Source organism: Haliotis asinina, chromosome 15 (assembly GCF_037392515.1).
Source record: "Haliotis asinina isolate JCU_RB_2024 chromosome 15, JCU_Hal_asi_v2, whole genome shotgun sequence".
NCBI classification, from domain to species: Eukaryota; Metazoa; Mollusca; class Gastropoda; order Lepetellida; family Haliotidae; genus Haliotis; species Haliotis asinina.
In genome coordinates this window covers 4,986,375-4,999,939 of record NC_090294.1, presented here as the reverse complement: position 1 = coordinate 4,999,939, position 13,565 = coordinate 4,986,375, and the positions used below count along the sequence as shown (strand labels likewise).

The 13,565-nt window shown below is 37.8% G+C and overlaps 2 protein-coding genes across 3 annotated transcripts in view; one reads left to right on the top strand and one right to left on the bottom strand.

The window, feature by feature from the left end:
• Positions 1-3,625, bottom strand: part of LOC137266358 (nuclear pore complex protein Nup107-like) — a 33,588-nt gene extending 29,963 nt beyond the window's left edge. Inside the window, exons 1-4 of the mRNA XM_067801845.1 lie at positions 3,470-3,625; positions 2,379-2,487; positions 768-857; positions 115-191 (exon numbers count right to left, since the gene is read on the bottom strand). Of these exons, the coding sequence (XP_067657946.1) occupies positions 115-191; positions 768-857; positions 2,379-2,487; positions 3,470-3,493 (300 nt within the window). The 5' untranslated portion in view covers positions 3,494-3,625. The remainder of the gene's footprint in view (positions 1-114; positions 192-767; positions 858-2,378; positions 2,488-3,469) is intronic.
• A 164-nt stretch (positions 3,626-3,789) lies between these two features.
• LOC137266357 (BRCA2 and CDKN1A-interacting protein-like) lies at positions 3,790-11,616 on the top strand. 2 transcript variants are annotated; one of them, XM_067801844.1, is made up of 7 exons: positions 3,790-3,954; positions 5,059-5,133; positions 6,812-6,892; positions 7,671-7,760; positions 9,914-10,098; positions 10,674-10,830; positions 11,427-11,616. In XM_067801844.1, the coding sequence occupies exons 1-7, from the start codon at positions 3,817-3,819 to the stop codon at positions 11,595-11,597; spliced, it is 897 nt and encodes a 298-aa protein (XP_067657945.1). In that variant the 5' UTR covers positions 3,790-3,816; the 3' UTR covers positions 11,598-11,616. The 2 variants fall into 2 exon arrangements, with proteins under 2 accessions (XP_067657945.1, XP_067657944.1); XM_067801843.1 differs by having other exon boundaries at positions 3,804-3,954; positions 7,668-7,760.
• Positions 11,617-13,565: the final 1,949 nt, after the last annotated feature.

Sequence of the window (13,565 nt, the reverse complement as noted above, 5' to 3'; positions counted from 1 at the left end):
TAAAAATACCAATATATCTAACTTATTTTATCCAGTACATATTCCATGGCTCTTTAAACATCAAGTCAATTCTACAATAAGAAAGCTCAGTCTAAGTCTAAAAAAAGCACTCACCTGACCTTTTCTGGGTGTTGGTGTGAACACATGGGACACATCATACTTCTCAGAGGTTGACACATGTGTCGGGGTGTCTACAGACAGAAATAGTCAGTTTGGTTTCACACTGCTAGTATTTGTCAGTTCAGAGGTGGAAGGTAAATAATGCACATCTGAGCTATGTGGACCGAAACACAGAATGATAAACACAGAAAAATTATCATGATAATGATAGAAAATGTTGCGATTCAAATCCTATCATGTTTCAGCCATGTCAGTGGGGCACAACGATGGATAATGAACCGTGGCACCACATGTCTGGCATGTGTCCCCACACTCAGAAACAGAACATAAAAATTCACAAAAGACCTGAAACTGCACTGGGATATAAGTCAATAACAACATACAGATTTCTGCTTGTAAATCACACCAAAGACTGTAACAAATATTGGCAGCAAAGTTCTTCTGCAGCCACGATTACTACTGACTTACTGCAAAGTCATATAGATGGTTGAGTGTGAGAAAACGAAAACTGATTACTTTAAAGCTTAACAACTGATATTTCATAAGATGCTAATCATCACACTAGTAAATGTGGTCTGAATCAATGGATCTCTGGTGAAGTATTGCAACTCATACCACTGGGCTACTCGTTCCAATCGCTTACTTACATGTGCTGTACTTGAGAAGCGTGTTGCGAGGTGTGCGAGGTCCGCGGGTTGTGCTGGATGCTCCTACAGCCTCATCTAACATGTGGATAGCTGATGACAACTAAGGAAAATGTTTCATTTGGTTTTACAATAAATAAAATAGTTTGAAAAGATATTTCAGCTTGCAAGGTTATATACATTTCCTGTGGGTAGAAGATCAAAGACACACAAAAATGATACTAGTGCAATGTTTGACTTTGTATAATTTTACATGTTTTAGCTGCAATATTTCAGTTATATATACTCAACTGTTAAAACGTTTCTCGTTCAAACAATCCAGGGATTAATAGTTTAACAAGTAAACATGACTTATACTAACAGCATAAGGATGACTGACAATTTTTGTCATCAAGCTTGACCACCTGATTCAATACTTTTCAATTGCAATTTGTAATTACAACATCTGTGAATGTGTAAATCAACTTCTGACACTTAGTTTTTTGTTCCAGAATAAACTCATTGCACATGATTTTCACAGTGTTAGTCCTATGCAGAAAACTTATACAAACCTGTAGGGGTTATGAATTCTTTGAAGAATGTCCTCCTTGGGGTACATATATAGCATTTTAATGTCCATTTAAAAATGCCTACGACAGTTGTAACAATACTGAATAAATATTTTACAAAACAAAAACTCGTTTTTGTCTTGTGAGACCACCCCTACAGGGCCCCCACCCGGGCCCCTTAACAGTCAAGAGCAGGTAACTCTCGCCGTGTACCTCATACCTCACTTTTCATGCTGTCGTCATTGAGGACAGTCATCCATCAGCAGCTCTCATATTTAGAGACAAACCTACGAGTGAAGAGAAATGAGTGAGAAATCTACGAAAACCGTATGTATGGTTCCTTTTTAACGCACGGGCGCTATTAGGAATGCATATTTCACTCTTTTTCATTCATGAAATGTTGTAACCTTCCGTGGTGACAGTGGCATTTTTAAATGGACATTTAAATGCTATATATGTACCCCAAGGAGGACTTCTTCTGAAAAAGAACTGCATATTTGATTCACAAATGATCTCAAATACACAGTGAATTTAAAATCTTGCATCACTGTTCACCCGATGCTAATGGGCCCTAAGTTCATATAGTCTAAGCTTGTAATTTGCTGTTGTTTAAAACTACTTAGTGTATTGTTTGCCAGTTAACTGCTCAATGCTGATCAAATACCTGACCTGCTTTGATCCTTGATTTTAGTCATTATTAAACAATCACAGTTGATGTCTTGATGAAAGTTCCAGACTGAAGTTGACTTCCACAAACATGTCCATGACTCCTTCTCAAGACTAGGCAGTCATCATGGCTCTTATATTTTCATGTCTAGTGCAAAAACTGTTATCAACATGCAATCGAACATTAAACAGTCATAATTCATACCTATGCAAACAATAATGTACCGCGTCACTCTTAAACATCCAAAATTAAACAACAATGAAATTATTGTTTTATTTGCATGCAATTGTCATAAATTCAGACCAAATGACGAAAAACACAAACTGACTCCTAGAAATATATGAGGTAGCAGCATGAAGGGTGGCTCGATACTGACATATATACAATAAACAAGGATACACTTTTGTAGGTTTATCCCTGCACTGCGACGACGGAACATATTGCTCTTTTCATCAGGCCTGGATTCTGGTAGGTCAGAATCCAACATCGCCTCAAATGAGGATTCACCCTATAAATTAAACAATACATTTTAATGTTCAAACTGATAACATTTCATAAAATATATTAACCTCAACAGATTCGTAAGTAAGTCTTAGACAATGCGCAAACTGAAGGAAAACCAATTTCTATGGATACCCAACTTTATTGCAATGGATGCGACATTTCAGTGTAGGTACTAACACCGTTATCAAGCAAGTGATACATGGTGTTGTAACATGGAGAATATATACATAGCTGGAAATGTGGATATAGAATTGACAAGCCTGTTGTACACTGGATTGCTGGTGAGTGATATGAGCAGAGTAGGTGGATGTACAGAGTAATTGTGATTAAAACAATACGTTGGATGAGTTTGTACAATAGGCATGATAGGTAAGTTGGTGTATACTGACATGGTTGAAGAGAGTAGGCTGATGTACATATTGATTGGTTGTGATTACAGTGACCAAAGGATGCCATCATGCCAATGAGCGTATTAGGAAATGAACCAGCCTTTGTAAAACGTCAGTGCATGGCCACCCGCTCTAACTGGCTGCTTTGTTTTGAGGGTAGTAAACCCAAGTACAAAATATTGCACCTTTGCATTGTGTTTGTACATTTATAATTATGTTGTTGTACACAATGTATATCAAATGTCATGAAGAAATGATAATTGTGTTTTAATTATGTTTGTTCTTTCAGTTGTATGTGACCATTAGTGGTTAAAAACTCATAAATATATATTCTATATTCATTCACTGTTTAGACACTAAAAACATCTATTAACAGCTGATTTGAACTTGAATAATTTCGAGTAACCCTACTTTCATGACAAGATCTTTGACAGAAATAAGAGGCCGTTTGAGAGACATAGTTTGGCAAACATCTTTAAATATTATGGTGAGTGAATTTTCAAGTGTGGTAACCAGTTTTGACGAAAATTAGAAACCCTCACGAGCGATGATGAGAATCACCACAAAAGTTACAATACACTAAAAGGAAAAAAATACCCTATTGTAAAAACCGGGGTCCATCCTTTCCACCGACAGCAGATATCAGGACACACTTGATACCTAGTTTTTTCAAGTCGTCAGATTCGCGCTTTCATTTCATGCCTTCCACATTAAAGGGACTTCCGGTAACATTCATACAAAAGACGAATGGGTATCTATTGCATGATTAATATTTAAATGTTCTTGCTCCAGTCGAGATTATATAGATATAGGTGGAAAATAATTTTATATATTACATTACTTAACTATAGTGTTCCATTTTCATAAATGGTTGTATTTCTCCCAAATGAAATTTATTATACCCGTGTTTCATTTCTACTTTTTAGATTGATCGTAAATTCAAGATGGCGTCCTCCAAGAAGAAACGTGTTAATGAGAGTCTGGCAGCTCGTGATGAAGATGTGGAGGCTGGAGAAGATGAAGTAGACGATGACGACCTAGAATCTGATGATGATGAAGATGATGATGAATTTATCGATCAAGTACATATGCTCATTTTCACCTAAATTAACGATAATGTCATTGCATAATTAGACAGTATTTTCGGCAATATTTCATTTGCATTTGCAATCCTCCCAAGTTTAAATCAGGTGTGCATATAAGTACGGAAAAGATGGTATGCACTTCAGACAAGGCCACGATAATTTGTGTAACTAAACTGGATGACTGAATTTTGTATGTCATCAGGAATGTACACCCACACACCATTCATAAGATGCATTTGTTGTGAGCGACAGAGTAGGTAAAACCATTCGTAACTCATAGTTGTTAAAACGAATGAATGAACCTAAACTTTATTTTTCAGTAAAGATGCTTGTGGGGATGTCACAATATGCCTTACTCCTGATGCATATGATTGATGTCATGTATGTCAATAACATACTGCAAACGATGCACCTTTTGGGAATTGAGATGCAGTTGTGCTGATGAAATTAATCACTAAAATGTAGGCAATGACTAATTTTGCTCCCAAAGTCATTTTTTTGCTGTTTTTAATGGTGTGTGGAAGACAGAAAATAATTAAGATATGAATTAGCAAGATTATTATGTGAATTGATACAGATAGTTACAATCACATTTCATATTGTCGAAAAAAATATAATTGCTGCATCAGTGTATTGGCAATTCATGATATCCATAGGTATTAATACTAGCTAGTTCTATCCCATTTTCCATGTGTTTACACTGTTATTAATAGTTCATGTGTAAAGTACATATCCCGAAACTCAGTGCACATTAACAGTGGTTGATGGGTCAAAATATACTTGATTTACCTCCCAGTTCCTTGGGAAATATGAAGCAGTAGGTTAAAAGTCACATTGCCATCTCATCAAACCTGATCCATTCATTTTTAGTCACACACACAAGAAAATGCTGTCATCATGTAGAGGATCCTTCACAACTTGCGCACAGCAAGAAGAAAACCTTGCATTATGAAAATACTACAGGAAACAATCCCTGCTTAATCATGTTAATTTCACAAAATCATAGGTTTGTGAGTCCTAACACTTAAATTAAACATTCATAATGAACTGGTGTTAGATCTGAAAAGTTGTATTTGATGGATATTCTGTTTGCCTTCACAGGAAGTTCAAGTGGAGTTTGAGGCTCGCATGCCTATTGATTCAGATTTTCATGGCATAAAAACTTTACTCCAACAGGTATGTCAAGATTGTCTTGCTCTTTTGAAAGTTTTGTGATCTTGCAGTCATATATTTTAATCTCTAAAACTGAAAGTTTGGGGTGGTGGTGTATACTGGTGACTGAGGTGTTTGCTTGTGACACCAAAGACTCAGATCCCCTTATCATCCTTATGGTTGCAATGTGTGGTGCACATTTCTTTTATGCTGCTGGAATATTGCTAAGAGCAGCATTAAACTAAAAACTCACTCACTCTGTGGAGAGTGATTGCTTGAAAATGTTCTTGATCAGTTGACTGTGATCATGTTGTTCTTTCAACACATGTAAAATAACAGATCTGTCGTTAAAGAATACATTAGAATAAAGAATAAAGAAGAACTTCCAAATATTACTACATACAGTGGACTCTGTCAATATTGGAATGACTTGGGACCAAATTACAAATGCCGGTTTTGACAAAGTGCCGGTATACTCCCTGGCTGGATGTGAAGTGTTTGATCTGAGTGCACATTCTCAAAACATCACTTACAGTCAGTTTAGGAAACACATTTTCATCTTCATCGACTTCATTCTCTTCTTCATCATCATGACACTTGCTCTCAGTATGTTTTACTTGAGTTATCAAATCTGTTTCAAATTCACTCAAATCAGGGTTTTCAGCAGGCAAATCGTCAGTCACATCTTGAAGGCGGGATGTTGAGCAAACTGAACAGCTTTTTCTTTAAGAATAGGTCTTGAAATCAGCAGGTTTTTACTTCGAGCTGCCATAAACCAGTCATATGTCATGGTGTTGATACTGTTAAATTTGCTGTTCTCCAACACACGCTTAGCTTGATCATTCATCTTAATTTCAAACTTGTTAATGTATTCACCTTTCCTCTTCAAAATATCGGACACGACCTGTCTGCCGATTCCATATGTTGCTTTCTGTGCGTTGAGGCATTTTATCAAAATCTCTATCAGCTGCACTTTTTGTTGAAGTGTTAACTCACATCTTGCACATTTTGTGGGCTGAGACATTTTGGCAATACTGACTATTACACTATTGACCTTGTAAGATTTTGCCTTAAGTACCCTCTAATTACTCTATGTAAGCGACACGTACCACTCACTAGTTAACAAGATACTGATTGACATTTCCTGTTTTTGAATAATCTCGGGAAATGTGTTGTTACAGTCAAACTGCCTACTATTCATCACTCTATGTAAGGGACATGTATCACACACTAATTAACAAGATACTAATTGACACTTCCCATTTCTTAATAATCTTGGGTAGTAACCGCAAATTGTGTTGTTACATCATTTGGACCTAATTGTATCAAAGGGTTGCGCTGTCTTTCATGTACCGTTTTTAACGGATTTGTTTACATAACATTTTGATCGTTGGGACTGAAAAACAATGTCGATATCCGGAGTAGACAGAAGCCGATGTTTACAGATGTTTCTATATGATAAGTAAGTGCATTTCTGCTGGGACTGAAACTTTGTGTGATTGTAGCAGAATGCCGGTGTTTACGGAGGCCGATATTGCCAATCCACTGTACTTGTTTATCAAAGTACAACACTTACATATGGCCATTATATACTCCTTGTTTATTAATGAGTTTGTTTTTACAGTATTGTTTTCAGAGCATCCCATATGATCTGTGATATGTGTAAAGTAATGTGTTAACCACCATTTCTGTTTATGTGCAGTTGTTCCTCAAAGCCAACATCAACCTCTCTGAGTTGACAGACACAATCATCAGCCAGAACTATGTTGGCAGTGTCATCAAGGTGATGTAGAATCATGCTTACACATTGTACAATAGTATCAGTGATTTGATGTTGAAATAAAAACAATACACATGACTGTTCTTAACAATAGTTTGGCATGGGCCTAGAATTAATATAGCAGCTTCAGTTGAGGAAGACATTGACATGTTTCAGTGAAAGGGTTTATTCATGAACAGAATGAAGTGGACTTGATGTTGAGGGGTGGGAATCCTAGTACTGACATTCGTTTGTCACTTTGATTGCATTACTAGCATACACGTCTGAATGTCAGTTACGAATCAGTCTCAGAGCCATATTGGCAATATCAACAACATGCAGACCAGTCCCATCCCAGCTGATGCTAAATCCTATATTGGATACTGACTGACCAACAGTCCAAATGCAAGCCCTGGAGAGCCTAGTTTAAATGAAGCAACAATGTTTACATCTGTCAGTTTTATTCGATGAAAATTTGTAGCAAATATGGAAATTGTAGAAACTGAGGCCTGTTCAAAACTATAGCCCTCAAACACGTCTATACTATGAGGTCTACCATCATTGAAATTTTACTTTTGAAAAGTGTTGGTCCAGCTAATGAGTGAATTTCAATGTCTGAATTACATCTGCTCTACAGACCAGCAGTGTCTCGTCTATGGCTTGTCTATATGCAACTAATGTCTATCTTGCTGCTGTGAATTTTTGTAAGTGTAAGTAGCAGGTATTGCTCAGCAACCTTGTCAAGTGGTTGTGAAAGCATGAATGTTACAAATGTTGATTGACAGCTTGCTTGTTTCAGCAGTGCGATGCCCCGGAGGAAGAGGATGAAGAGGAAGATGACGATGATCCTGTGTTTGGTATATTCACTGTCGTCAATCTCACAGACAAGAAGGTGAGACTTGGTAGATTATGTCTGTGTTTATGTCAACTAACACTAAAATACTAGCACTGAATGTACTAAACCTATATCATATGTGTTGAATTGACTTGATGTTTAAAAGGCAGTAAGGGGAATAACTTAATATACTTGAGTTGTATCCTGTTAAGTCAGGGAGTCTGTAGACATATGATGCAGACATGTTTAAAGGTCACATGCAACGTAAAACACAGCTTTGCAGATTCTGATACCTTTTGGTATGCACTTACGGAAACAAATCATCAAAAATGTCAATTCAACATATAAGGTTGAAAAAAAACACATGATGAAAAAAAGCCCACAAAATCGGAGTTCAAACGATTCACTAATTTTCCCCCAGCGCTGGTGGAAAAACTGGTTCTAAGAGCTGTGTTGCGCTGCACTCATAATGCATGTGCAGGGAGTAGGTTCGCGGAGCTTGAAACAGTATGCCTGCCCGGAGTAAGGAGTCGTGAGCAGTAGTCTAATCTTGCTCATGTACATGAACAAGTAAATAATCTACTCGTTACATAAAGAAACAAAAAACATGTTGATTGTGATATGCAGATTCTGTCAGACTGCTGATGACTATATACTGTGCACACCTTCAATTACTGACCATTTGCAATTTGAAATTAACACCTATCGGGCTTACAAGCCATAAACAAAGAGCCCGCTAAGCGTATTGGCAAATGAACCAGTGGCCATTGAGAAAGCCCTGTTACACTTGACTGCACACCCAGCGGCAGTGACTGGGTTCGGTATCGCGGGTGCTTCTTTTCGAGGGAGGTAAATCCAAGTATGAAATATTGCATTTTTGATTTGCGATTATATGCTTATAATTCTGTTAAATTGTTTTTTCGCAACCATCTATGCATTTCATATATCATGAACAAGTGATAACTGTGTTTTACTTATGTTTGATTTTTTGGTTGCATGTGACCTATAATCAGGACCTGAAACCAGGACCTGTATTCCAGACCTGTATGCTGGACCCATGTCCCGGACCTTTATTCTGTATTCTCACCTGTTTGCTAGACCTGTATTCTTCACCTGTATCTCAGACCTGCATCCCAGACCTGCTCTCTGGACCTGTGTCCCAGTCCTGTATTCTGGACTTAAACCCCAGACCTGTGTCCCAGACCTGTATTATGGGTCCATATTCCAGACTTGTAATCTGGACCTGTATCCCAGACCTGCTCTGCGGACCTGTGTCCCCGTTCTGTATTCTGGACCTTTGTCCCAGCCCTGTATCCCAGACCTGTATTATGGGCACATATCCCCGACCTGTATTCTGGACTTGAATCCTGTTCCTGTATCCCAGATTTGTATTATGGACCCATATCCCAAACCTGTATCCTGGACCAGTATCCCAGACCCATATCCTAGACCTGGACTTGTATCTTGGACATGTATCTTAGACCTGTAATCTGGACCCATATTCCTGAACTGTATTCTGCATCTGCAACCCGTATCCCAGACCTGTTTCCCATACCTATATTCTTGACCTGTATCCCAAATCTGTATTCTGGACCTGTATTTCACACCTGTATTCTGGTGCGTTAACCCACGCTGATATTTTGGACCTGTATCCCAGATTTGTATTCTGGACTTTAATCGCAGACCTGTACTGTGGACCATTATTTCACACCTGTAGGCATGACTTGTTTCCTGGACCTGTATCCAAGACCTGTTTTGGTGGCCTGTAATTTGCACCTGTATCCCAAACATCTATGGTGGGCATGTATTATCTACCTGTATTCTGACATATATCAATGAATGTTGGTAATTTAAATCGGCTGTCAGTCATATGCAAACATATCTTTGATCAATATGGAACCATACACAATAGATTGTAGGTTCATGCCCTGCACATGTAGTTGTTTCGTGATCTGATGATGTGTTGCCAACAGTGTTTGCAAAATCTAAATTTGCCAGTTGGCCTTCAGGGTCTGCAGGCTTTAAAATGTCAAGCAAATAAAAACAAAATAGATTACACTGTATACAGTTTCACACTGTTTCTACAAAATCAGTTAGCATACCCTGTGGTGCAGAGAGACCCCGATTCAATAACAACCAGCGCTGGGTCTCCGATTATTTTAAACACTGATTGCCAAGCTGGTAATTAAGTATGTATTTGTGTCCCCCAGGACCGAGAGAGTATCCAACAGATCACAGGCATGTTGTCGGAAAAATGTCAGACAGCAGGTCAAGTAGATATGTCCAAGTTCTCGCTTCTGCTGAACGATCCAGACAGCCATCTGGGATTGCTTATAAGCGAGCGTTTCATCAACATACCTCCACAGATCGCTGTGCCATCATTCGAGTCCCTCAAGTAGGTTTCTTCATAGTTGGATCAAGGCAATCTGTGAAACCATTTCCACTTCCATTTTGTTGAACATTTTAAACTCTTCACCTTACTTACGTAAGGCAAATTGGTTATATATCTCATGTGCTTTGTTAAACTGTTGGCATTCCATTTGAAACATCCCGACCACATTTTTGTATATCAAATTAATGATGCAAATATCTTTCTCCAAAACATTAAATATTTGTTTTGAATGAAACAGATCTAGTGGTAATAACTCTAAATAGGCTTTCTGTCATCTGTCATTATTAGAAGGACAGGAGCAAAGAACAAATCTGACAAATGCTGTGCTTTTTACCAGCAGTATTATGGGGTGTTTGTCAGTAATGAAGTTGATTGTAGACAAAACCCACAGAGAGGGTTAAAAGATGGAATTCTGTTCTCTTGATGGTTTTGTACAACTGCATACTATACTCTCTTTAAAAAAATATCACAAATTACAAATCTTTATGAGTTCTCAACTTCCTTATCATTTTTATCATTTATCAGACACATGACACCTTCCCTGATTTATTTTATATTTTACCCACATTGCATTACAGGAAAGACCTCCAGAAAGCTGTTAACAAGAAGATGAACTTCAAATTTGCCAACTTCCTGATGATCAGCAAGACATATCGGATGAAAGTTCCAGGACAGAAGTCTGGCACCAGCGATGAACTGCTCTTCAGCAACTCAGAGGAAGAACTTATCTACGAGGTGACAGTTGGCTTCAGTTTTAGTGCATTGCCCTGGGTCAAAATATGGATAACTGAGTAGGGTTATCTTCTCATTGCTTGCAGGGTTCACTGAAGTGGTTCTGGTCATGGTTGTTGTGTGATCTCAGATAGGGTTATAGACTGTGTTGCATTTCTTATTCAAGTCATAATGAAAAATTAATGGGTTCATGATTTCCCTTAATGATGATCTTTGATTTGGTGCATGATACCCATCTGCATTTCAGTGAACTGAAGCATGTGTGTATCTTCCACATCTAGCTGATAGGCCTTGATATAAGTTCTGATAAAAGTGGCCTGAAATGAACATCGTCAATGATGAAGTGTTGTATATAACTGATATTATTCCTTAAATATAAATCTGGAATATGGTATAGAAGATATAAGTCATTATTTTGGTATTTACATTCCAGAATGATGAATGTTTTTTGTAGAGTTTGCCAAGGGCCTAGATTTTTGAAGCTCTCTTAGCACTAAGATAGCTGAAAGTGCCACACACTAAATTACGACTATCTTAGCACTAAGAGAGCTTTGAAAACCTAGTCCCAGAGATCTGAACATGTCGTCTATTTCCAACAGGTCTGCGACTCGCACTTCACCTACTCCGTAGCCAGTGAGCGGGACTCGGTAGTCAGCGGGCACTGGGATGATGAGGATGATATGGAGGCTCTACGTACAGTCATGACTTTCTCAGCAGATAAACTCGACCTGATAATCGACCGACTTAAAACAGAGTTGTCCAACACTTGAATAAACTCATGAAATGTGATGAATGTTGTGATTGTGTCACTTGTGGGTCGACAGTCAGTGTCTCCAGTTGTAGCACAAAGACTGTTACAAGTCTGTGTTAAGTTATATGCAGCACTTCGATGGCTTGTTAAACTGGGTGCCTGGAGTATTGCTAAGTTGCTTGATTTTCTTATTGTTGCTATGCAACTTAATTTTGGTGCAAGAGTATTAGCATAGTCCAGTTTCATATCAAAGTCACCAGTTTAACTGCAGCTCCAAAGACAAACACTCAGCTGTATGATGCATTATTTGTTTTCATATGGAAGAATCAGGATTTTATTAACTTCTTTATTAAATAGATACATACTCAGTGGAATGATGTCTTTCTGATTCATGTAACCACATCTGTTTCAAAGTAAACTTCTTTTTCTACATTGCAGAGACAAAATAAATCGTGAAATTGTCAATCACACACTTCCAACTTACTCATATCATATCAAATCTTTCAATACAACTGGAACATACCTGGTACCTGTGAAGGTCCGGAGTAGAATAGGCCTTCAGCAACCCATGCTTGCCTTAAGAGGTGACTATGCTTATCATAAACAGCAACTAATAAGATTGTGTGGTCAGGCTTGCTGACTTGGTTGACACTTCATCAGTTCCCTGTTGTGCAGATCGATGCTGTTGCTCATCACTGCTTGTCTGGTCCAGACTCGATTATTTACAGACCGTTGCCATATAGCTGGAATATTGCTCAGTGGGTTGTAAAACTAAACTCACTCTCTCACTAGGTACCAGAACGGTGAAATTCTTTAACAGAACATTGAACATAAAGTAACATATATGTGAGACAAAAATGAGTGAAAATGTGATATTCTTTATTTAGTGTTAAAGTAGAATTTCCAGTAGTAATGAATCTCTGTGCTTCCATTGCATCTTGTAAGATGAAATATAATTTTCAAGAAAGGAATGTGAGATGTCATATATGGGAAACACAAATTGTGATTATAATTGTGGAAGTGTTAAGAGTGGAAGTGTTAAGAGTAGAAACTCTGATATTAATGAATCAGTGTGCTTCCATACCAGCTTGTTAAGTAAATGTATACAAAGGTCATCATGATATGTGTCCCTTGGTAGATTGAAAAGGGAAGTGTGGGTGTATTCCCTGTTCACACGCTTTGTTGCATAAGTAAGATACAACTGTGTCACTCTACGAACAAGTCTCTCTGAAAGTGATGTTGCTTGGTTGGCCTTTAGAAGTTGGTAGTTAACATTACGACTGGTATGAGTCTACAACTTAAATCCATACCATTCGTTGTCATGACAGTGATGTTCTTGTGTTCAATGGTAGACAAGTCTGTTTAAATGCCACCTTAGCATATTTTCGCTTCTATAAAATATTGAAAAAGAAGTTATATTTCGCTCAGAATATTTTTTAAAAAGTCAATATAAACAGATGCTAACATTGGACTGCTAGCGAGAGTGAAATGTGTCTCCTGTTCGTGACCAGCTCGCACTGTTTTCCAGCACCTAGAGATCTGAAGCTGGTCACTGATAGGCAGATAAATCATGCAAACTGATTGTTGTCGCAATGTGTTGTATGTTACTGTCCCATACTATGCTGTTTATTTTTGACAGGTATAATCAGTTGTGTGAGATATATTTATTAGACACTATAGAGTTTGTGATTTATGGAAACAATCATCCTTGTCAAAGGCAAAGCAGTATAGTACATTGTTATTGATTGGTCAAGTTTTCGGCAAATTATTCAGTTCCTGAATGTTGAAAGAACATGTCAACATCCATTCGTTATTCAACATGCAGTTTCATTGGTTCATTTAGTGTTTGTGTCAGTGTTATGATGGTATTCCGATGTAGTGATGCAATGTTGTACTGTTACACTGTGTACAGTTATGTTGCTGCTAAATGTGTACTGGGACACTGTACAGTTCTACTGCTAATACATGTTTCATGGGATGGTGTACA

What these genes read in the sequence shown, in the direction of transcription:
- LOC137266357 (XM_067801843.1), top strand. Translation starts at nt 3,817, where the DNA reads ATGGCGTCCTCCAAGAAGAAACGTGTTAATGAGAGTCTGGCAGCTCGT. An exon ending in ATGTTGGCAGTGTCATCAAG is followed by an intron (nt 6,893 to 7,667) that starts GTGATGTAGAAT and finishes TGCTTGTTTCAG; the next exon opens with CAGTGCGATGCCCCGGAGGA. An exon ending in AGGAAGAACTTATCTACGAG is followed by an intron (nt 10,831 to 11,426) that starts GTGACAGTTGGC and finishes TATTTCCAACAG; the next exon opens with GTCTGCGACTCGCACTTCAC.